At 57.1% G+C, this 24,120-nt stretch overlaps 1 protein-coding gene across 1 annotated transcript in view; it reads left to right on the forward strand.

The window, feature by feature from the left end:
* The window catches only part of SLCO4A1 (solute carrier organic anion transporter family member 4A1), a 29,233-nt gene extending 13,434 nt beyond the window's left edge, over positions 1-15,799 (forward strand). Inside the window, exons 2-12 of the mRNA XM_003904521.4 lie at positions 19-883; positions 2,320-2,410; positions 4,052-4,173; positions 4,692-4,803; positions 8,566-8,720; positions 9,932-10,127; positions 11,289-11,454; positions 11,555-11,727; positions 12,013-12,077; positions 12,445-12,593; positions 15,256-15,799. Of these exons, the coding sequence (XP_003904570.1) occupies positions 19-883; positions 2,320-2,410; positions 4,052-4,173; positions 4,692-4,803; positions 8,566-8,720; positions 9,932-10,127; positions 11,289-11,454; positions 11,555-11,727; positions 12,013-12,077; positions 12,445-12,593; positions 15,256-15,399 (2,238 nt within the window). The 3' untranslated portion in view covers positions 15,400-15,799. The remainder of the gene's footprint in view (positions 1-18; positions 884-2,319; positions 2,411-4,051; positions 4,174-4,691; positions 4,804-8,565; positions 8,721-9,931; positions 10,128-11,288; positions 11,455-11,554; positions 11,728-12,012; positions 12,078-12,444; positions 12,594-15,255) is intronic.
* The last annotated feature ends 8,321 nt before the right edge of the window (positions 15,800-24,120 follow it).

Genomic DNA, 24,120 nt, shown 5'->3' on the forward strand with positions numbered 1-24,120 from the left:
CAGACATTCTTCTCACAGGACACACCAGCCCCTTGGATACCACTTGGCCACTCCCACGGAGGCCACTCACACTGTGTGGCTGAAGCCTCGAGGTCACCAGGCGGAGGCGCGGAGATGCCCCTGCACCCGCTGGGGGACAAGCCGCTCACCTTTCCCGGCCCCAATTCAGCCATGGAAAACGGGCTTGACCACGGCACGCCCCTGAGCCCCGGCTCCCTGCGCTCCGCTGCCCATAGTCCCCTGGACACCAGCAAACAGCCTCTCTGCCAGCCCTGGGCCGAGAAGCGTGGCGCCCGGGGGACCCATGAGGTGCGGTACGTCTCGGCCGGGCAGAGCGTGGCATGCGGCTGGTGGGCCTTCGCACCCCCGTGCCTGCAGGTCCTCAATACGCCCAAGGGCATCCTGTTCTTCCTGTGCGCGGCCGCATTCCTGCAGGGGATGACCGTGAACGGCTTCATCAACACGGTCATCACCTCCCTGGAGCGTCGCTACGACCTGCACAGCTACCAGAGCGGGCTCATCGCCAGCTCCTACGACATCGCCGCCTGCCTCTGCCTCACCTTCGTGAGCTACTTCGGGGGCTCAGGGCACAAGCCACGCTGGCTGGGCTGGGGCGTGCTGGTCATGGGCACGGGGTCGCTGGTGTTCGCCCTGCCCCACTTCACAGCTGGCCGCTACGAGGTGGAGGCGGACACGGGCGTCAGGACGTGCCCTGCCAACCCCAGCGCGGCGTGTGCGGACCGCACCTCGGGCCTGTACCGTTACCAGCTGGTCTTCATGCTGGGCCAGTTCCTGCATGGCGTGGGCGCCACCCCCCTCTACACGCTGGGCGTCACCTACCTGGATGAGAATGTGAAGTCCAGCTACTCGCCCGTCTACATTGGTGAGTGGGGCCGGGGAGGTTGTCACGGGGCAGGGAGGGCCGAGGGTAGTGTTGCAGGAGTGAGGGCGACCGGCGGAGCCAGCCCCACCCCCTGCCTTCGTGTGCACCTTGCCTGCATGGCCCTGGGGCTGCTGCGAGAGGCGGTAGGGGAGGGGAGTCAGGCCGGAGGCCCAAAGCTGACATAAGGGACTCCGGCTTTCTCATGCGGACCCTGCTCAGGGCTCCAGGCCGCTGTGCCCAGGAGTCTCAGTGCAGCCACTGTGTGGTGTCCAGCCCACCTTGCCAGGAAACTCTTGAGACAAGGCAGGCAGAGCTTTGAGCCACCCCCATGACGGGTGTGCTGGAATGGGGCCCAGTCACCAGGCACTGGGTGGCACCAGGTCCAATGGTGGCTGCTGGAATGGGGCACAGTCACCAGGCACTGGGTGGCACCAGGTCCAAAGGTGGCAGACCTCATGCTCCAGCTGGGAACCTGGCACTTGCCTGGGAAGGAGTTTCATGTGGGATAAGTGATGAGGGACAGAGCCCAGAGGCCACACCCATGCCTCCCCGTAAGCACCATGTCTGTTCCGGCAGCCACACAGGGGGATGCGGAAGAGACCAAGCAAATCCGGAGAGTCAGAACTTTGAGGGGAAAAGTAACACGAAGCAGCTCATGGCTGCTTCACAGCCGCCTGAGAGTAAATCTGTATCACAACCCTATGCCAGGCAGCTGAGCTCACTGCCCTGGGGCAGCCCTGGGCCCCTCACTGGCTTCTGGCTCCTGTTTGTTGAGACGTAGGGAAGCCCCATGGCCTGTCCAACAGGGACAATTTGACCCTGTGCATGGCCCGACTGACCCCACTTCTTGGTGCCCCCTGCCTGGCTTTCCTCTCCTGGGTGGGGCATCGTAGGGATGGTCAAGGGGAGCAGCTGGCCCCAGCCGGACTCTGCAGTGACCTCAGCCTCCTCATGTCCTCTTTGAGCTCTGCTCATCCCGAGAACCAAGGCAGGCGTTGATCACCTCACTCCAGTGAGGTTCGTCCCACTACCCTGACCCTTCCAAATCTCAGCCTACGGGGGCATGAGCGTGGCTGGGTGGAGGGGCTCAGGCCTCTCTGGTCCCTTTCCCCACCCTGGGTCCCTAATTCCTGCCAGGGTCGGTCTGTGCGGCTACTTAGACGTCCTGCCAAACCAGGCTTCGAGGACCTTTGCCCTTATTGTAAGGGAAAGACAGCAGTGCGCTTGGCTTTGAGGAGGTTTTTTAAAGCTGACACTGACCCACGTCAGGCCCAGTGGTGGCTGCACGGACTTGCCTAACTTGAGGCCCATGAGGGGAGTGGGCCGGAGATGCACAACGGTGGGTGCAGGGCTTCTCTCGGGCACGGAGCCCCACACGGCCCTCTGCAGCCCCAGGTTGGTGCACGGCGGCCCTGATGCCTCTGCCTCTCTTGCAGCCATCTTCTACACCGCAGCCATCCTGGGCCCCGCTGCTGGCTACCTGATCGGAGGTGCCCTGCTGAACATCTACACGGAAGTGGGCCGACGGTGAGTGGCCACGCACCCTGCTGCCTGCCGCGGGGCCACACCCACGGGAGCCCACCAAACTGCGTGCACTGGAGAGATCCACGTGTCTCTGGAAGGGGGTTCAGAGCCAGCAGGGCCCCCTCTGAGTCAGGCCGGGCATGGTGCCGGTGCTGGGCCCCCGGGCTGGAGGGAGTCAAGGCTGGCCTTGGCTCTGTTGGACTCGGGGGATCTTGGGGGCCTTGGGAGTCCGCCCCAGGGCAGGGGGCGAGGCAGACGGACGGTGCCCAAGGCCCAAGCGCTTGCAAAGTCCAGCGAGCCCTGGCCACTAGTTCCCTAATGGAACTGAGATTCTTTTGTTTTCCTTTCTTTGTATCTTGTGTGTGTGACGCTAGTTTCTGTAAACGTAAGCGGGAGAAAGCAAGGTGGGGGTGGAGGGAGAAGCAGAGAGACAGAGGGAAAGACAGACAGGGAAAGACCAAGAGACAGACACAGAGATGGAGATGCAGAGAGAAAGAGAGATACAGAGAAAGAAGACAGACAGTGACAGACAGAGACAGAGGGAGAAGGGGGAGGGAGAGGAGAAAGCATGTCCTTGCTGACCTGTCAGGGCTCTATGGGTGCAGGGTCCCCCATTCGTCCTGTGCCCAGCCTGCACTTGTGAAGTTTCCAAGGTCGACTGTGACGTGGTGTGGGCACGGCTGCACCTTGGGACTCTTTCTGCAGATGGTGCCTCTCCTGGAGGTCTCTAGCACTCTGGCCTCTTACAAAAGCCCCTCTGGCCTCGGGTTGATAATGTGGGCTCAATCGTGCACGTTCTAGGCAGAGCCTGGAGGTAGGTTTGGGGCTTGTGTCCTGGGTCTGGATGCTTCTCAGTCTCTCTGCCCCATCTGGCTCTGGGATCTGGGCCCACTGTGCACAAAGTGGGGAGGCAGAGCGGGGTCTGGCCCTGTGTGCGGTGTCAGTGTTTCCCTGCTAGAACAAGCAGGTGCCGCCTGGCTGCAGCCTTGCAAGGTGTTGGCGCTCCCTGTGTCCTCTGTCTCTGCAGCTCTGCTCCCGGCCTTTGCTGGCCTTTTGCCCTCCCACCTCCTCCTCCTCCTTACTGTGAAGACGCATCCCTGGAAGCCCAGAGCTTGGGTGGGCTTCTCCTGCTCGCACGGCCGCCTCAGCCCATGATTCTTTTCCACTCGCCTTTTCATTTGAAAGCGCACTTATATGCAAATTGCCGCGTGCACAGCAGCCCCTTTGTGGGGAGCTCTCGGTGAGCTCCAGCTGAGCCCTCTGGCATCCCTGGGAACCCCATCCGTCACCCTCTGCTGTGGGGAGGGATGCCTCGGCCCGCTGTTGCCTGGAGAGCCTGCCCCTCCTAGCGCCCAACCCCACCGTGGTCTCAGGACCAGGCCACAGGTGGCATCTCCAGACCTGGAGCGTGGGCCAAGGCACGGAGCCATCCGTCTTAGACAGTGAAGCCAAGGTGGTGTTTGCTTTGGTCTGCAAGGAAAGGACAGGACCTGTGGCCAGCAGCGCCAGGGGCCTGTGTTGACCAGTGTGCAGACAGACCCCGGAGGTCTGCCCGGAGGAGGGGCCAGGCCCCCCCCAGTATGTGTGCCATGGAGGGCACAGGTGGGCTCCACGCTGACCCAGGTGCCTCTGCCTCTTCCACAGGACGGAGCTGACTACCGAGAGCCCGCTGTGGGTCGGTGCCTGGTGGGTCGGCTTCCTGGGCTCCGGGGCTGCTGCCTTCTTCACCGCCGTTCCCATCCTTGGTTACCCTCGGCAGCTGCCAGGTGGGTTCCCTGTCCCCAGCCCGGCCTTCACATCGGGGGGTTGTCCCTTAGTCTTCACGAAGGGGGCACCCCATTTCCTCTGTTTTTCCCCGCCATGGTCAAGTCTGCGGCACACCCTCATTCTGTCTTTGATCTGCATCTTCTCATCTGGGTGGAGAGATGCCTCCTGGCTGTGGCACGAGGCAGGTTGTGTGTCCAGCCTGTCCTGTGGCCTCCCCTCTGCCCCAGCGGCTTCTCCCCTTCAAGCCACAGAACAGGCTCGTGTCCCAATCGGGGCAGGGCCTCCATCCCTTCCTTCCCCCAGCCGCACTTGGGGCCCCAGCTCTCCCACACCTCCAGCCCGGCTTGTGGAGCACTCTCATGCGGCTTCTGTTCCAGCGCCACCTCCCTGGGGCTGCAGGGATGTCAGACGATGACGTTCCCAGACCGGGGAGGGGCAAAGGAGTGGGGGCAGAGCCTCCCTCAGAGAAGTCCACCTCCAGGAGCTCCCAGCCCCAGCTGACTCTGTGCCCTTCCAGGCTCCCAGCGCTACGCGGTCATGAGAGCGGCGGAAATGCACCAGTTGAAGGACGGCAGCCACGGGGAGGCGAGCAACCCAGACTTCGGGAAAACCATCAGAGACCTGCCTCTGTAAGGACTGAGGGCAGGAGGGTTCCTAGTGTCCTCAAACCCTTTAAGGGCCCCCATCTCGGGGAGTCGGTGAGACCCTTCCAGGATCATGATGGGGATGAAGCCCCAAACCTCCCTTGTGGCCCACCAACCCCTGAGACCTGGGCCAAGAGATTAAGGAGCAACAGCTAGAGCCTCCAGGGCCAGAGGCCGCAGACCCTGTCTCAGGGCTGCAGAGCCGTGGGTGAGTCCCAAAGCGGGGCCAGGGCCTCGGCCTGCACCCGGGGACCCGTCACTCACAGTGTGGAGGCTCCTGCGGGCTGCGCCTGGCTTCCAATGGCCACGGAGCAAATCCCTTCCACACCAGCAAGTCTCCCCGTGGCCTGTGTGTCCCAGGGTCCCCACGGAGGCTGCATTCAACTTGAGAGCCTTCCCTCACCGTGACCCCCCACGCTCCAGTTCCCTCTCGTCAGGTGTCACCTGGGCCATCCCCCGCCCCGGGCTCTGGGCTGCTGCCCTCTGTCTCCCTCCCTCAGTTTCTGAGGACCTCCCCTCTGCACCCTGTGTGTCCTGCTCACCCTCTGGGAAGGCTGCTTGCTTTATCGTCTGCCTTGGCTGCCTTCCCTTCTTTCTGCTGAGTGTGGTCCGGCCTTGCTTTGCTGTCTTGCTGCACTGCTAGGGTGAACACGGAGTCCTGGCCTGGTGGGGTCCTACAGGGACAACGTAGGGGCCCAGGCCCTCCAGGTCTCTCCTGGGGATCATGCCTTCCCCGGGGGGCTCTCCCCAGCGGGGCTCTCCCCAGCGGGGCTCTCCCCAGCGCGGCTCTCCCCAGCGCTGGGCACAGGTAGCCCTCAGTGTGGTCACCACCCAAGTCCTCAGCCTCTGAGGCCGTAGCACAGGGAGACTCTTGTGCCCCTTTAGCAGCAGGTCCCTGAGCTTACAAATGGCTGCATCTCACTGGCCATAGTGGGTGGAGGATGTGGGCAGTGGGTGTGTCCCTGCTGTCTGTCCTCAACCAGGACAGGAGGAAGGCATCAGGGCCAACGGTGGCCCCTCTGAAAGCCCCGAGCTGTCCACAGCAGAGAGGAGCAGGGCTGGATGAAGATGGGAAGGGGGGACCTCATTAGGGCCCTGATAGACCCCCGAAGGAGCTGGGAGCTGCCTGCTAGGGAGGGTGACCCCATGGGCCGAACTGACCTGGGGCCACGTTCACCAGGAGCTGGGAACATCGTGCAGGCGCCGGCTCACCCTCTCTCCCCCACACCTGGCAGCAGAACGGCTTAGAGCTGAGGGCCAGGCGCCCTGTTCGCAGCGTGGCTGTGAGCCCCAGTGCGGACCTGGGAACCCTGGGGCACTTTTAGTTCATCGGGTGACAAAGAGGCTTATGTCCAGGGTTAGTTCCCTAAACCAGTTGCTGGTAAGAAATTGTGGGACATGTTTCCTTTATTTAAAGTCATGACTAATTCTCTGGGCAAATTCAACATGAGAATATCAGCCGAGCAATCCATGATTAAGAAATGAAGTTTGTGTAGCACTTCGGAGAGTCATGGCCTCCTGATGCAGCCACGCACCCTGGAGCCTGGGCAGGTCTGGGAAAAGCCCCAGGACTCCCCTCCACTCCCCCACCATTCCACCCTGTCCCCACATGCAGACCCCATTATCCACTCCTCCACTTCCATATACCCAGGGCCACTGCTCTGCCCCGCCACACGGCAGGACCAGGGGAACCCCAGGTATCTGCATGAGCCTGTTACAGGATTTAGGGTACCCACCCCATCTCACTTCCATATGCCAGGACTGCCCCCCGGTGCCCACCTCAGCTCTCCCCCCACACACCAGGGCTTTCCTGGCAGGTGTCCTGCCCCAGCCGGGCTGGCTGGAGGTATGGACTGGGGTCTCCTTTGCCCTCAGTCATCTTTGCCCTCAGTCATCTTTGCCCTCAGTCATCTTTGCCCTTTTCAAGACGTGGGACCTAAGTTGCCCAGGAGGAAAGGCTTTGGAATCCTCAGGTCGGGAAATAATTTTGAAAGAATTGGGCTGTCCCATTTTAATCAGGGAAGGGAACAAAAAACCGTGTTCATGGCTGCCGAGGTCAGTCCAAGCCAGTGAACACCTCCAAGCAGGCAGAGTGTGAGGCTGGAGTGGGGTTTCTGTCGCTAACATCAGCTCTGCAAGGCACCTGTGGGCCTGTCGGGGCTCAGGCTAATGAGGGCTGCATTGCCCGTTCCTAATTCTTCAGAATCCATTGACATTTGGGCACGTCCTCGAACGAGAGCATTTGAATGTTCCGGGCGTTCAGAGTTGCGTTCATGGGAACCAGCTCTGAGTGTGGCTGGGAGGAAAGAGCCGGTGGGGTGACGTGAGGCCAGCGCTCCGCTCTGGCGGGAGGCTGGAAAGCACAGGTTTACAGGACGTCGCTAAGCTGCAGACGCAGGGGTTCAAGTCAGCGACACTGTGGTGTGAGCAGAGCGACGTGCCTGGTGCCCCTCCCGTGTGGCAGACGCATCATTTATTGCGAAAATTTGCATTATCGTGGGCTGATATGAGAGGCTGTTGTGCCATGACCTAGGGCTTCAGGAAAAGTCTCTGCCCCCGGTCTGTGTTACGAGTTCTGGGGATAGGACAATAGCTGCGTCTCAAACACCCTGAGGCCAAGAGCCCCCCCCACTCTGGGGGAGAAGGGTCACGCACAGGAGCGTGCTGTGAACAGGGTGTAGCTGTGAGCTGGGATGATGATGTGAGCTTTGCCCAGTCTGGTGACCTGTGTACCCCAGAGAGAGCCGAGCCTCTCTTTGCAGAGGCAGTTCCCCTTCTCTTGTCTGCCTCGCTCACTGCACTGGCCAGGAGGGCTTCGCTTGGTTTACACCACGCGACACGTTTTCCGTCTCAGCATCTTGCGTGCTTAAGCAGCAGTTGGGAGTTAGCCCTGCTCGGCCCTCCAACGCTAACAAAAACGGGGAGGACCCCCATCCACCCACCAGGGCCCCGTGTGCAGGGATGGGGAGCCCCGACGCACTGCTGTCAGCCACCACCTGGGTTAGAAACTGCAAGGCCTGACATGAGGCCTTCCCAGCTTCCGGGGGGGGGGCGTGTCCTCGTCCTGAGACCCCACAGCCAGGACTGCAACAGGCAGATGTAAAGGCTGAGTCCTCAGGGCCAGACGGGGCTCAGAGTTCCCACAGTTCCCCCCAGGGCCCCAGGTGCATGCACCAAGGAATCGCCCTGGTTGAGGACTCGGTGGCCCCCAAGTGCAAACCAAGCCAGCTGGGTCCACCCAGGGGCTCCTTGGATGGAGGATTCCAATCCCACTTCTCCCGGGGGCTGGTGGTTAAGGACTGGCTGCACCTCTTGGTGACTCCGGGTGACTCCGTTCCCTATCCCGGGGCCTATCCAGTCCTGGACTTGGCCTCTGCCTCCCCCAGGCAGTTCTCTTTTTCAGGCCCTGCTGCTGGCCCGTGATGGAACAGGGTCCTGGGTTACTTGGGGGGTCTGCCCGCCTGAGCTGAAGCTCTGGCCAAGGCACTGATAAGGTTTTTCCCTAATCAGGGGCTGCAGCTTTCTAGACAAGTAGGCCACAGGCTCAGCCTGACACCCTCTGGGTTTCTCTGGAATAAATGTGGGTGTCCCCCACCTGCCTGTACCCCACTCTACTGCCTGTCAAAATGGGGGCCCTTTGTGCTCAGAGCGGGGAGGTGACAGCCTCAGGAACAGCAGGCTCCTCGCACCCTGGGTCTGTCCCACTCTGACCCTCGGTCTCTTCTCCACACCCTCACCTCTGCCCAGCTCCATCTGGCTCCTCCTGAAGAACCCCACGTTCATCCTGCTGTGCCTGGCTGGAGCCACCGAGGCCACACTCATCACCGGCATGTCCACGTTTAGCCCCAAGTTCTTGGAGTCCCAGTTCAGCCTGAGTGCCTCGGAAGCTGCCACCTTGTTTGGTAAGAAAACTCTGGATCTTGGGGGTCCTCTGCTTTTGTGTCAGTTCTCAGAGGAGCGAAGAATCCTTGAGGGCATCTTCTAGGAAGACCCGGACAGGGTACCTGGCAGCGAGTACCGCCCTCCCCCTACCAGCCAGAGCAGGTGTGGAGAGCGCCACGGGGGCTGAGCGACCCTGTCCACAGGCCTGGGGGATGGAGGTCCCACCCTCTTTGTGGGACATGCTTTCTAGGTGGAAGGGTCCGGGGTAGGCTCCATCCACTCGCTACCCGGCCTTGGCTTCTGTGACTTGGTGCAGGAAGGGTTTGGACCTGGTGGTTCTGTGAGCGGGTGCTGGTGCCTCAGGACCTCCTGGGACAGTGCAGCTGGGGGTTTCTCGGTGCCAGAGGCAGGCTGGCCTTCTCAGGCTGGGCTGGTCTGCAGAAAGTGGAGACCCCTCCTCAGCTCCTCCTCCTGCCAGCATTCACAGGTACCCTGGGCCATGGCACGTGGGCCACCACGGCCAATCTACCATGCTCTGCCCTTCCAGGGCCTATCATCTAGATAGGAAGAGGGTGTCAGATTGAGGGTTCCCCTCCCTTCCCCACAGGCCCCTCCAGGCCTGGCCCCTCCAGGCTGACCTCACAAGCCCACACTCCCACACTCCCACACTCAGCAGACCCCCAGAGGTCAGCTGTACTGCCCCTTGGAGAACCTCCTCACCAGTCCCCCCAAAGCTGTCCCCTCACGTCCTTTCCCCTCCCCACTTGGCCTGGAAGAGGGGTGTCAGCTAATCCTAATTTTGTACTCTTGGTGGCCACTCAGGCTTCGACAAATGTCCGTGTCACAGCCTGTGGGGACTCGGCAGAGGCCCCTGTGGCAGGAGGGGGTGTAGCTGCCCTGGGCGGGCACTGGAGGAGTCATTGGCTTCCCACTGGGATATGGGCTGCTGACCTTGGAGCATTCTGGGCTCTCCTCTTCCCCCAGCCCTGCCCATGCCCTGCGTCTTTCGGCCTCTGAGGCGTCCTCGCTGCGGGCCCTGGACAGAGGTCCCTCCTGGGACTCCATCAGCAGCTGAGCGCTCAGGTGTGGGGTCCAGTGCTGCCATGCAGGCAGGAATTGATACCTCTGTGCCTCAGTTTCCCCACCTGTAAAGTGGACCCGGATGATGTGCCGCCCTCTCCCACCACCGTCTCCTGCCTGAGTCCCTGGCTGAGTCCCTCCCTCTCCCCAGGGTACCTGGTGGTGCCAGCAGGCGGTGGCGGCACCTTCCTGGGTGGCTTCTTTGTGAACAAGCTCAGGCTCCGGGGCTCCGCGGTCATCAAGTTCTGCCTGTTCTGCACTGTCGTCAGCCTGCTGGGCATCCTCGTCTTCTCCCTCCACTGCCCCGGTGTGCCCATGGCGGGTGTCACAGCCAGCTACAGCAGGAGGTGAGGGCCAGGTGGCACCTGGATTTGAGTCGGGGCCCTGAGCACCTGTGGTCCCTGGTTGGAGGAGGAAGGGTGCAGCACTTGGGGGAGGTGGTTTTTGGAAAGGTCTACGTCGCAGGACAGCAGCAAGGGCAACACTCATTCAGCAGGGCGCCCGGCAGCATCCACGTGAAAGTGTGCCATGCCAGCCGTCAGAAGCATCTGCGCTCAGGTCCTGGCTGTGCCCCTGGGCAGTCATATGCGTCTCTGGGCCTCAGCCCTCTGCTCTGTCAAATGGAACAGCAGCCCCAGTGTTCGGGGTCCTCGAGGCTGGTCTCTGTCAGTGATGTAGTGTCCCAGGATGTGCTCCCAGCGTTGCCGTGTGCTGGAAGTGGGAGGGGGACCTGCTGGTCAGGTGGCAATTAGGGAATATCCAAAATACATGCAGGTAGCCTGCACCTCGGCGCTGCCCTGCGGGCCCCGGGAGTGCACCTACAGACGCCGTGCAAGACCGAGAAGCACAAAGTGGCCGTTGTGGCATTATCGGAAACAACCTAAGAGTCATCAGGGTGGACGGAGTTACTATGCTGTCCTCACAACAGAGGCCCTGCCCACAAAGGAATGGAGGAAGCTCATCCTGGGCCACTGCCAAGACACACCGTGAAGGGGAAAAGGGAAGGAGTTGGACAATGGGCACGGTGTGCTCTGATTCAAGGGAGAAGTGCAGACTTTTGTGACCGGCAGGGGGCATGTACGTGCAGATGACTCCTGCAAACACACGGCCAGCCTGTGGCTGGAGAACCGAGGACTGGGGTGGGGCTGGGGCTGCGAGGCCGCCTTTGTGTACCTGGCGCTCGCTTGCTCTTAATGTTTGCATTTGATCCGTGTGAACGCGTTGCCTGTCCAGAAACAAATGAACTAGGGAAAGGGGCTGTGCGTCAGGCAGACGGTGCTGGGGGGCACGGAGGTACCTTCCTTGCGTGAGAAGGAAAAACCATTTTATCACCAGAAGGCAGTGCCTAGCGTGAGTGCCCAGCGTGCTGGGGGTGGTGCAAGCTTGGCAAGTTTGTAGACCCAAAATGCAGGCTGCATGGGGATGAGCCTTAAGGCTGACCCTGTGCCTGCCGGGCTCCAACATGGCTCTGGCCTGGGCCCCACCACCCGCTTGTCCGCCTTCTGCAGCCTCCTGCCCGAAGGCCACCTGAACCTAACGGCGCCCTGCAACGCTGCCTGCGGCTGCCAGCCGGAGCACTACAGCCCTGTGTGTGGCTCAGACGGCCTCATGTACTTCTCGCTGTGCCATGCGGGGTGCCCTGCAGCCACTGAGATGAATGTGGATGGCCAGAAGGTGAGTGAGGCCGCTGCCTACTGCCCCGTCCTCCCCTGGACCCTGGGAAGGGGCCCCCGTGCCTTCCCCTTGTAATCGGCGCTATTGTTGGGCTTCCCAGGTGTACCGAGACTGTAGCTGTGTCCCTCAGAATCTTTCCTCTGGTTTTGGCCATGCCACTGCAGGGAAATGCACTTCAACTTGTCAGAGAAAGCCCCTCCTTCTGGTTTTCATATTCGTTGTAATTTTCTTTACATTCCTCAGCAGCATTCCTGCACTAACGGCAACTCTACGGTAAGCGGGGCCGGGTGTGCGCTTGTCCAACGCTTTCCTTGCAGCACCCCGAGCAGAGCTCTGCAGATCCTGAGACGGGAGCGCTCCGGGAAACACCCAGGCCCCTGCTAAGCGGGCCTGTCACTGGTGGCGGGAGAGACCTCACTGTCTCTGACCCTCTGATGAGGGGCTTTCTGCTTGGGGAGGTGACGATGTGGCTGGGGGCTGGGCCAGGAGGCTGCTGGCCTGGGGGGTGACTTGGCAACCCCACTTCTGTGGTGCTGACGCTGCGGTTTTCTATTGCAGATGTGTCCGTGACCCTCAGAGATCCTTTGCCCTGGGAATCCAGTGGATTGTAGTTAGAATACTAGGTACTGTGCAGTGTGAGGAAGCCATGGTCAGTTGTGCAGTGTGCTCACTGCACAAGGGCATGGGCAAGTGTCTAACCACCAAGTGGATGTGCTTCCCAGCAGGAGGCTGTGCCTGCCTAGGAAGGGTTCCATTCCCTAACTGTCCACTAGAGGGGCCCATCGTCATTTATTTGCCCAAAGGCTTTCCCTGGGAGACCATGGGAAACTCCCAGCCCCAATGCCGAATCTCCAAAGAAAGGAACATTTAAGCCCCTTTGCACCCGCTGAGAACTCCAATGGCCAGTATTCCAGGCCTCTTGGCTGCCCGCCCCCTACCTTGCCCCCTGCCTACCAGGAGTGTGGGTGCTGAGTGGGCTTCTCTCCACAGGGGGCATCCCGGGGCCCATCGCCTTCGGCTGGGTGATCGACAAGGCCTGTCTGCTGTGGCAGGACCAGTGTGGCCAGCAGGGCTCCTGCTTGGTGTACCAGAACTCGGCCATGAGCCGCTACATCCTCATCATGGGGCTCCTGTACAAGGTGAGCAGGCCCAGGGGAGGGACGGAGGGTCTGCTCTGAGGGTGGCTGAGGGCTCCAGACACTCCGTCATCTTTCCGCAGCTTGGACCACAGCCCAGTACATCACAGATGTCCTCACAGCCAGTTTCTAGAAGGGGCCCTTCCCCCATTCCTCATGAGCTGGTTGTGGAGGGAGGCAGGCCGACCGCAGGGCCTCCCCCTGGGGTTCACTGTCCGGGTCCCCAGCAGCTCCCGCAAAGCCCAGGCACAGGTGCTGCTCCCTCTCCCGCCTCCCGGGGCTGCCCCTCTGCAGTGTGGTCTTGCGTGTGCCTGGGGTGCCTGTTAACCAAAAGCTTTGCAGAAATAAGCAGCTCCTTTCATTAGAGCGGCTGGATTAGCTGGTCCGCTCCGGGCCTTGGTCTGGGGGGCCAGCGGGTAGGTTGTAGCCTCTCCATGCTCAGTGCACCTTGAATTCCACTGGATCTCTTAGCCTGGCCCTCATTTTTCAGGCTAACAAACTTTCTGTTGTGACTTCTGGCATATGCTACCTGGGAGGAAGCGCAGTATTTGTGTTTGGAATTTGCCCCCATTAGAGGATAAAGCACAAAACCTAAATAGAATGCAGTCCCAGGGCCAGCTGTTCAGAGGATCTTCACGCTCTTCCTTGGGTGACAGACCCAGGAAAGTCGATCCTGCAGGAACCCCTGGCCTCAGGCTTTCCGGGAGGGAGGTTAGAGAAAGGAAAGGAGCCCAGCTGGTTCACCTCCCCTGGGATTAACAGAAAATAGGTGAGTCTGAGCAGGGCCTTGCGTGGCCCTGGAGAGAAGCAGAGTGGGTTAATTTAAAGAGAAATAGACCTTGGTTTCCCCCTCATCTGAGGTTTCACTTTCCATGGTTTCAGTTACCCGAGGTCAACCACAGTCTGAATATATTAAATAGGAAATTCCAGAAGCAAACAGTTCATAACTTTTAAAGCATGTGCCATTCTGCACAGTCTGGTGAAATCTTGATCTGTCCTGCCCAGGACTCGCATTCTCCCTTTGTCCAACTTTGGAAGAAGGCAAGGTCAGCAATTATTCTGCAGGGAGCTTTGGGGATACTGGATCCTAAGGCCCAAGCCCTGTGTGATACGCCTTTCACTTTGGCATCAAATAACAGACGACTGTCTGTCAGGCGCGTCTCTGCTCAGGAAGTGGCGATGTTTGGGGAGGGCCAAAGGCATGTGTGCATCAGGAAATTGACCAAATGACTTCATAAGACATAACCTTTGTCCATCGCGTCCAGGCTGTCCACACCACCACCTGATAATCACTTAGCCGGTGTGGTTACCACATCCCCCATCACCGTATCGCAGTGCCGTGTTCCAGCCACCCTTATTTACCTAGCCGTGGCCCCAAAGCACCGGACCACTGACGCTGCCGTTCAGCTCTGCCAGCAGGAAGCCGGAGGCGCTTCCTTCATGAGAATGTGTGGTTCCTTGGCTGGGCTGAGGACCACCCTTGACTCACGCGTCCACAGGGGTCTCAGTGTCTGCGATGACGGGGCTGCTGTACGTTCCCAGGGTGTGTCTCTGTTGGATGCATCCCTTGTCCGGGAGCAGCAGGCTGAGAGCCCTCCACACGTAACCATCCCCCAGGCTCAGCACAGCCAGCAGGAGCCGTGTCCAGGGGGTCAGAGTTGGCCTCAGCAGCCCCTGCATCCGTGTTAATTTTAGCGGGGGGAGCACAGTGTCTCCTTATGAACACCCTCACGTTCCACTTTGTCCCGCACCGAGTCAGAACAGCTGCACTCCCTGAATGCAGGCTCAGGGCCATCAGCCAGGCTGACGCTCCAGGAGGCACAGTGGGTGTTCCTGGCCCACGCCCAGCGTGGAAACCGTAGTGGGCACATGTACTGTGCGTGGGCACTGTGGCAGCATCCGTGCTTGGACCGTACCGCCTTTGGGGCCCACGCGAGATTCCTGCCACATCGTCCTCTCGCCCTGCAAAGTCGGTGCGGCCCCTCGTTGACAAACCAAGACCCTGAAGGTTAAGAACTGCCCATGATGGCGGCACCCGGGCTGGAATCCGGGCTGTGGTGGCGACCGGCAACCGGTGACTGGCTCTGTGTGAGGTTTCTGTGGCCGCCACGACAAACGACCGCAAATGGGGTGGCCTAGCATAGCAGAACCAGACTCACTCATAGGTCTGACGCCAGAAGTCAGAATCAAGGTGGGGGCAGGGCTGGCTCCTTCCGAGCTCTGGCTCTGTCTGCAGCTGCGTTGGCCTTTCTCTCTGTCCCTGTCTCGTCTTCCTCTCCTTTTCTCGTAAGGACACCAGTCATTGGATTTAGGACCCACCTTAGATCCAGGATGACCTCATCTCAAATCCTTAATTACATTTGCAAAGGCCCTGTTTCCAAGAAAGTCCCCATTCACAGGTGTCTGGCACCATCCAACCCATGACAAGCCCCCCAGTCCTGTGCCCCTGTTTTCAAAGGGTGTGCTTCATTCCCTCGTTAACAGTGTTGGTGTCTACGCTACAAACCGGTTATACGGGAGAGAGACGCTGTCAGAGCAGGATGGGTTTCCGTGGCCTGGCGAGGGCGCTGCAGGCTAGGGCAGGGACAGGCCCGGGACAGGCCACCAGCGTCCAGAGGCTCTGGCCGGGCTTCCAGCAAGGTCCAGTGGGCTCCTCTCTCCCCAGGTGCTGGGCGTCCTCTTCTTTGCCACAGCCTGCTGTTTATACAAGCCCCTGTCGGAGTCTTCAGATGGCCTGGAAGCTTGTCTGCCCAGCCAGTCCTCGGCCCCTGGCAGTGCCACAGATAGCCAGCTCCAGAGCAGCATCTGACCACCGCCCACGCCCACCCGGCCACAGCAGGCGCTCAGCATTTCCTGATGACAGAACGGTGCCCTTGGGTGATGCAATCACATGGAAACTTCTATTTGACCTGCAACCTTCTAGTTAACCTGTGGTTTAAAGTCAGCTGTGAACTCCTGTCCCCAGAGCTGTACAGCCCTTCAGTGGGTGGGAGGAACTTGCACAAATATATATTTATGGACACATATTTTGCATCAGAAGATATTTATAGAATGTATTTTATACCTGATCGTGTGTGGTATGCGTGAGGGCAAGCTCTGAGGGGCTGAATCCCACTGGGAGGGTGCGGGCCTGGCCTGCAACCCAAGGAAGGCTTGTGTGTCCTCAGTGAAAGCTGTGCATATCTAAATATATTTTGTATTTAAGCCTGTGTCCCCATACCGTGTGCTTTATTTCTATGAGTTTGCAGAGTTTGGTGGTCTCGCCATCCTTGGTATGGTCTTTGGGACTGTGTGCTCCAACGGAGACCGGCTCCCGCCTCCAGTTCAGCCTCAGGCTTCAAGCCTGGGTCCCCGCCCCGGACACCCGTGAATGACCTGAGCTCTGTCTTTGCACATTGGGACTGAGGACGGAAGTGGCCGGCAGCTGCTGTTAACACTGAAATGTGTGTGTGCGCATGTGTGTGTGTGTATGTGTATGTGTGTGCATGGGTGCACGGGAGCCAGCACAGGCCCTCTCGTTTGCAAGGCCCTCGGACAGCCATGCCTCATGCCAGGAGGGTGGTGGGTCACGGGTGGCAGCTGCGTGGTTCCGAGGCCTGTGGAGCGGCTCTGGGGACTGCTGGTGGCACAGACCCCAGTGGGAGAGCCCCATGGGAATGAGGGGAGACACAGGCCCTCATCCTGGTCAGTGTCCCCGGGTGATGCTCTGAGGTCAGGAGAAGGCTGGGAGGTTTGGGCACCAAGGAAAAGGCAGTTTGAGCTGCCCCATGGGATGGAGGGGCCCTGGGATGGTGGTGGTGAAAACAGCGAGCACGAGGCCAGGGTACTGGGAAGGCCATTGACCCCTCGCATCCTGTAAGATTGGGGGAGTCTGTTACCCTTCTCTGAACGTCCAGATCTGACCATGCGGTGACCAGGCTGGGCAGGACTGACGTCACAAGTGTCGGATGTGAGGGTGGGTTTCTGCTCTGGTGGGAAGCTCCTCTCTACCTCCTGCTGATCCAGGCTTTGGCCCTTCGGCAAGGGCTGGGCCTCCAGTGACCCAGGTCAGGTCTCCAGAGGTGCTGGGAACAACAGGAGGGGTGACGGACAGGTGACCGGGGCTGGGCACTCAGGGTGTGCACAGGACAAAGAGGCAGCCCCAGGAGGCCTGTGCGGGGCATTCCAGGGGCACCCAGCCACACACCCCCTCCCCAGTGGCTGCATCTTGTGTGACCACAGTGAGGGTCGCACCGTGAGCCGCGTGGGCAGGTGTGTCTAGTGCTTTGCCGTTTACTACGCGTGCAGGTGATCAGGCTGCAGAGCTGCTCCCTGGAACCTGGAACCCCTCATGCCATGCCCACCACCCTCCCAGGCATCCCTGCCCCTGTGCCCACTGAGCCAGTCCCCGTCTGCAACGTGGCTGCCTCGAGAATGCTGCCTGCCCGGAGTCGTCCAGTGTGGGACCTTTGGGACTGGAGTGTTCACTCAGCACTGTGCCAAGACCCACCCCAGCGGCTGCAGTGTGGATGGAGATTCCCACGCGTCTGCTCTTGGATTCCTTCTGTAGTGAGGACCCCACCCCACTCCAGGGCCTCCCCTTCCCTCGGTCACCTGGTTGACCTCACCTCACAGAAAGGAAGTGGAGCCCCAGAGGCCTGAGGGTGCTGGTCCACCGACTCTTGTCCTCACAGTCTTCAGATCAGGCAGGGGCAACCCTGGCCACGTGCTGAGTGGCGGCGTGGGCTCCTGGAACCCCAAGGGGGACTCAGCCCAAGTGACAGGTAGGGTCAAGGGGCAGGCCCAGGAGCCATAGAGGCACCATCCACGCACCTTGCACATCTTCGTGCAGTGTTTGCCGACAGGAGGGGTTTGCCAAGCACCTCTGCCAGGCTCCATTCCAGGTGCTGGAGAGACAGTGGTACCAGGCCAACACGAGGTCCTCTTCTCCAGAACTGATGGAAAGGGGTGGATACAGGGTTCCCTACAGGGAGGCCGGGGGCGCCATTAGGGCAGTCAGGGAAGGCTTCTCAGAGGAGGTGATGTGCTGAGACCTCAGGAGGGGATGAACATTTTAGGTAAAAAACAAACAAACAAAAACAACAAGTGCCAGGGTCCTGAGGCAGGAACAAGCCAAAAGGCCCAGGGAGAAAATGGAAACAATCCCGGCCCTGGTAATGGGCAGGGCGTCGGCTGTGTTTTAGAAAAAGCCTTTATCCACTTTATGCCTAAGCGGGTCATGCCCTCGGGTCCCTGCTGTCATTCACTTTCCTCCTCCATGCATCAAGAGCTGACTCTTTCTGTATCGTATGGCAGTTGTGATGGACGCTCCCAAACTTAGCCACACCCCCTGCAAGAGCTGTCGGGAAAGTGCCCTTTAGGCAGAGTTGGGGAACTAGAGTCACGCACATGCACGTGTGTGGGGCCAGATCATCCTCTGATTGTGCCACTGCACTCTAGCCTGGGTGGCAGCGTAAGACTTTCGCAAAATAATCAGAAGAATTGAATCCAAAATGTAAGAAGAATTCCTACAACCCAGCAATTAAAGGATGATCCAATTTAAAAATGGGCAAAGGATTTGAATTTTATTTCATCACAAAAGACAACGAGCCCAGGAGAAGATGCTCAAGATTTTCCCAGACACCCAGGAAAGTGCAAACCACAGCCAGAGTGCTGACTGCATCAAAAACAAAAAGCAAACAAATGAAACCAGAAAACGACAAGTCGTGGAGAACTTGGAATCCTCACACACTGTGGGTGGGAATGGAAAATGGAAAAATGGCACAGCTACTTCGGAAAACAGTTTGGCGGTTCATCAAAAAGTTAACCATGGAATTAGCAGAAGACCCAGCAATTCCACTCCTAGGTATCTACCCAAGAGAAATGAAAGCATGTGTCCACATAAAGACAAGCATACAAGGGTTCACGGCAACATTGCTCCTAATAGTCCAAAAGTGAACCAGCCTGAATGTCACCTGGCTGATGAGTAGGTAAATCAACGTGGGCTGACCACACGGTGGGTCTCGCTTGGCCGTCAATCAGAAAGAACGAAGCCCAGCACTACAGGTGCAGGTGCACACCGACCTTGAAACATGGTTGGAGAAAGAAGCCAGACACAGAAGGCCACGTGTTTTGTGATTCTTTTATAAGAAATGTCCAGAATGGACCCCTCTGTAGAGACAGAAAATGGACTAGTGATTCCAGGGGCTGGGGGAAGGCGAGGTGGGAGCGACTGTCATGGGTGCAGGGCATCTTGGTGCAGTGATGAAATGTTCCGGAGTTAGATAATGGTGATGGTTCCACAACTCTGTGAACACGCTTAAAACACCGAATTGTACGCTTTAAAAGGTGAATATCTGGGGATGTGACTTATATCTCCGTAAAGCTATTATTAAATACATCCATCCATGCATTCGTCGCTGACTGCCTGCCCTGTGCTTTCACTCCTGTAGACCCTGGAGATATGTTGGTGTATCTGTGTCTGTTCCATAACCGCAGCTCTGCCAGGAGAGCATGTGTGGGCCCCATGTTCAGAGGCACCCCAACTCCCTCCCCGCGCACTTCCTTAGGATGACGGGAGGCAAGAAGGGGGCGTAGAGACCTACACTCCAACCCCACTGAGGCAGATGATATTTTCCAACAACAGCCACAATACGTCCCATTCCCTCTGCTGGAGGTGGGGTCTGTGCACCCTCTCTTTGACCCTGGCAGGCGACTGGGACTGCCTCGTGGCAGAGGTGACACAGTTTCTACTGTCAGTGCCTTCTGGGCACGCTCGCCTTGGGAACCCAGTGCCACACTGTGAGGAAGCCCAGACCACGGGAGCCCTGGCTCTGTGCACCAGCTCTCAGGCCGAGTTCGCCGTGATGGGGGTGCCGTCTTGGGTGCTCCAGTCCCCAGCTGGGCTCTCTGTGCCCACTCCCCCTGTAGGGGAGGGAATCAGCCCTTCCCACTAGCCACACCTGCAGATTTGGAAAGGAAAGAAGTAATGATGCTGTGTTAAGCCTGAGGGCCTCTGCTGTCAGTAAAGGCTTGAAGGAAAGTGAGGCAAGGGTTGACGGAAGCTGGAGGAAGGGAAAGCCTCAGAGGACAGGAACAGTAGGTTATGCAGCGCTGAGGCCTGTGGGGACACAGGCAGAGAATGTGCAGATGCCCCGGGCGAGTAGCGACTCCAGGCGGGAACACCAGCAGGCTTTATTGCAGCTGTGCGTAAGGACGAGAAGAGAGGGTTTCGTTTTTTACCTTTAGTTTTCAAGCAAAATTTAGATAAAATTAAAGAAGCCAGGACTTACCAGAATTTAAAAGAAAGCTGTTGACAGTGCCAAGTGCTGATGAAGACTCGGGTAGCTGGAATACTCACCCGTTGCTGGCGGACGTGGAGAACAATACGGCTGCTCGGGAACCCAGCTCTACCGTTTACTATAAAGTTAGACCCGCACCTTCTTATAACACAGAAATTCCACTCCTAGAGAAAGGCAAAATTGTGTTCACAAAACATCTTGTACACAAATGTTTTTTATAGCGCAATTCTTTTTTTTTTTTTTTTTTTTTTTTTTGAGACTGGGTCTTGCTCTGTCGCCCAGGCTGGAGTGCAGTGGTGCAATCTCAGCTCACTGCAGCCTCTTACTCCCGGGTTCAAGCAAATTTTCACAATCATCAACAAAATTGGAAACCACCCAAATGTCCTCTGGGGCTTGAAAGGATTGTCACACAGCCACGCACTGGACTCAGCCGTGAAGGGAGGCACTGTTAATATGCGACAGGGACGAACCTGGGTGGCACCATGCTGAGCAAAAGAACCAGACCCAAGAGGCTAGTAGCGTATGGTTTCATTTACACGACAGCTTCCAAAAGGCAAAGCTGTAGGGATGGAGAGGAGACCAGCTGCTGCCAGGGGCTGGGGTGGAGAGGAAAGTGTGGCTTTTAAAAGTAGCCTGGGGCTGGGCAGGGAGGCTCACACCCATAATGCCAGCACTTTGGGAGGCCGAGGCAGGCAGATCACTTGAGATCAGGAGTTCGAGACCAGCCTGGCCAACATGATGAAATCCCATCTCTACTAAAAATGCAAAAATTAGCAGGGCTTGGTGGCGCCTGCCTATAATCCCAGCTACTCCAGAGGCTGAGGCAGGAGAATCACTTGAACCTGGGAAGCAGAGACTGCAGCAAGCCGAGATCACACCACTGCACTCCAGCCTGGGCAACAGAGCAAGACTCCATCTCAGGCAAACAAGAAAGTAGCATGGCGGAGGTGCTCTGGGTCACGAAGCTATCTGTGTCCTGACGGTGGGCATGGTTCCACAAATCCATACATGTGTCAAATTCCTTATTTTTTTCCTTTTTTTTTTTTTTTTTTTTTTTGATACAGGTTCTCACTCAGCCACTCAGGTTGGAGTGCAGTGGTACAATCATGGCTCACTGAAGGCTTGACCTCCTGGTCTCAAGTGATCTTCCCACCTCAGCCTCCCAGGTAGCTGGGACTACAGGCATGCACCACCACACCCAGGTAATTTTTATATTTTTTGTAGATATGGTGTCTTGCTATGTTGCCCGGGCTGGTTTTGAACTCCTGAGTTCAAGCAGTCCTCCTGCCTCGGCCTCCCAAAGTGCTGGGATTACAGGTGTGAGCCACCAGGCCTGGTTTATAGAATCACTTCTTACAAAATCCAGTTTTACTGCACAGTGGCCTAAAAAATAAAATCAAAAACACTGTTTTTCATTCCAAGATTCTCCAGGTGGCAAAGGATCCTTAAATTAATGAAAGGATGTCAGGCTCAGGCGACAGCAGCGCAGAGGGTCTAAGGAGGGAGTGAAGGGTGTGGCCCTAAACTCCTCTGTTAAAACAGCAGAAAAATTTCAGGCAATTATTCATTGACTCTCTCAAAGAAAGGAAAGGTCTGCCGTGGATCTTGAGGGTATACCTTAAAGACGCTCTACACAAAACACGGAGTTTCTAAGAATCTTTCGGGAGATGTTCCAGGGCAACCCCCAGGAAGCCTCCAGGAGAGGAGGACTCGTCTTGACAAGATTTGTAGATCGAGATTTGGGCTGATGGGGTGAACCCGAGGAACAGCCATAGGAACCACCATGTTTTCATAATGACTGAGTTGAACGTTCATAGAAACTGCTGCTGTATTTGCAATTTCACTTCCCAGTACCCTCTGCTGGCGTAGAGAGATTACAGTTGAGTCCCATGTGCTGACTCTGTGTCATGAAACCTGCGAGGCCCACTTTTGGGCAGACGCTGTGGGATTTCTACAAAAACAGCCGTGTCATCTGTGAAGAGGGAGAGTTTTTATTTCTTCCTCTCCAATCTATATTCCTTTCATTTCTTTTTCTTGCCTTATTGCACTGGCTGGAACCTCCAGTACAATGTCAAATAGGAGTGGTGAGAGAAGGCATCCTCTACATGTTCCTCGCCTTAGGAGAAAACAGTCCACCACTCAGTGTGAAGTGTGATGTTAGCTGCACGTATTTTTTTTAATAGAAGCCCTTTATCAGTTAAAGAGGTTCCCCTTCTATTTCCCGTTTGCTGACAGTTTTTGTTTTTTAAACTGTAAATGGGTGTTGAGCTTTGATGGCCGTTTCTGAGTCTGTTGACACAACCCTGCAGCAGATCTTCTTCAGTGCTGATGTGGCAGATTGCGCTGGTCACTTTCGGAATGTTAGGCCTGCCCCCACGCCGGGGTAAACCACACCTAATCATGGGCTATGCTTTTAAATATTGCTGGATTCAATTTCTGGTGTTGTGTTAAGGATTTTCGTGTCTATATTCATGGAAGATATTGGTGTCTAGTTTTATTTTCTTGTAGTGTCTTTATCTGGTTCTGGTATATGAGTAATGCTGGCTTCATAAAATAACTTGGGAAATGTTTCATCCTCTTTGTGTTTTTCCAGACAGGGTCTCACTCTGTCACCTGGGCTGGAGTACAGTGGCATGAACACGCCTCACTGTAGGCTCACCCTCCCCGGGCTCAAGGCTCAGCTGATCCTCCCACTTCAGCATCCTGAGTAGCTGGGACTATAGGCACAAACCACCACACCCAGATGATTTGTGTAAATTTTGTTGCCCAGGCTGGTCTGTAACTCCTGGGCTCATCTGATCCACCTTCCTTGGCCTCCCAAAGTGCAGGGATTATAGGCATGAGCCACCCTTCCTGGCTTTCTTTTCTTTAAGTTGAAGTAATGTTAGACTTCTATGCAGCTGTAAGAAATAAACAATACAAAGAGATCCCTTGTACACTTTGCCCAGTCTCCCCCATGGTAAGATTCTACAAAACTGTACTTTGATATCACAAACAGCCAGCCTATCAACCTTATTCCAGTTCTGTGGTTCTGCTTCTACTCACTCGTGTACGTGTATATTAAGCCGTGTGTGCCACTTGTGTGTGTGTTTATTAAGCCATGTGTACACAACCGTGTGTGTGTGTATTAAGCCATTTGTACACACTCGTGTGTGTGTATTAAGCCGTGTGTACACACTCATGTGTATGTATTAAGCCATGTGTACACACTTGCATGTGTGTGTATTAATCCGTATGCTGTTTTTAATCTCCTGTGCAGGTTCCTGTATTGGCTGTGCTCGAATATCCACGTGCGGGCTTTGTGTGAACATGAGCTTATCTCTCTGGGTAAAATCACCAGGCTGTGTGGTAGTTGCAGCCCCTCATCCATTTGTATATTTGTTAGAAGAGATTGAATAAATTGATGTTACTTAGAATTCACTAATGAAGACATCTAGACCTGGAGATTTCTTTTACAGAAGATTTCATTGAAAAAAAATCAATTTTTTAAGTAAATACAGGACTATTCACTTTATCTGTTTCTTCTTGGGTGAGTTTTGGTAGTTTGCAAAAACTTTTCAGCTACAAGGATGAACTAATTTTATGGAAAAGGAAAGTTGACCCAGAGGATGGAACTGAGAGCTCAGATGGCAGGGCAGCCCTGGAGAGCCATCCCCTGAGCTAGGACTGGGCCCTCAGCCTGGCCCAGTAATTTCACTCACCCAAATTTCAGGACCACATGCCCAGGAGACTGCTGTGTGCCTCTCCCCTCCCTGCTCTCTGAAAGGAGAGCCGACAGTGTGGTCTGTGTCTGTCCCACTACTGGTGTTAGCTTGTCAGGGGCAGATAACTCTTCAGTTCACAGCTCTTCAGATGGAGAGAGGGGTGCACCTGGGAGCCGCACGCCTGCAGCACCGTGTCCATACCTGGACTTGGATTGCGGGACAAGACCCCGGGCTTGAGTCCGAGTTTGATGTAACCATGGAAAGAGACCGTAGGGCAGCCAGGGCAGAAGGTGAGTTTATTTTGCATGAGGGAGAATTATGAGTTTCCAGGGCCACAGAGCAGATGATGGCAGATGGCACTTTCCCCAAATGCCCATGCTGTATTTCCCATTCCGAGCACCCTCCCAGCACCTTGCCCCTCCCTCATCGAGACAGGGAGGTCCGTGTCCCCTCCCCTCAGATCAGCAGGCGTGACACTGTCTTTCCCGACTTGCTTGTCTGAAATGACACAGCTTCCCCCTGGCTCTCAACAGCAAGTTAGAAATG

The sequence above is a fragment of the Papio anubis genome, chromosome 16 (genome assembly GCF_008728515.1).
Source record: "Papio anubis isolate 15944 chromosome 16, Panubis1.0, whole genome shotgun sequence".
Classification (NCBI taxonomy): domain Eukaryota; kingdom Metazoa; phylum Chordata; class Mammalia; order Primates; family Cercopithecidae; genus Papio; species Papio anubis.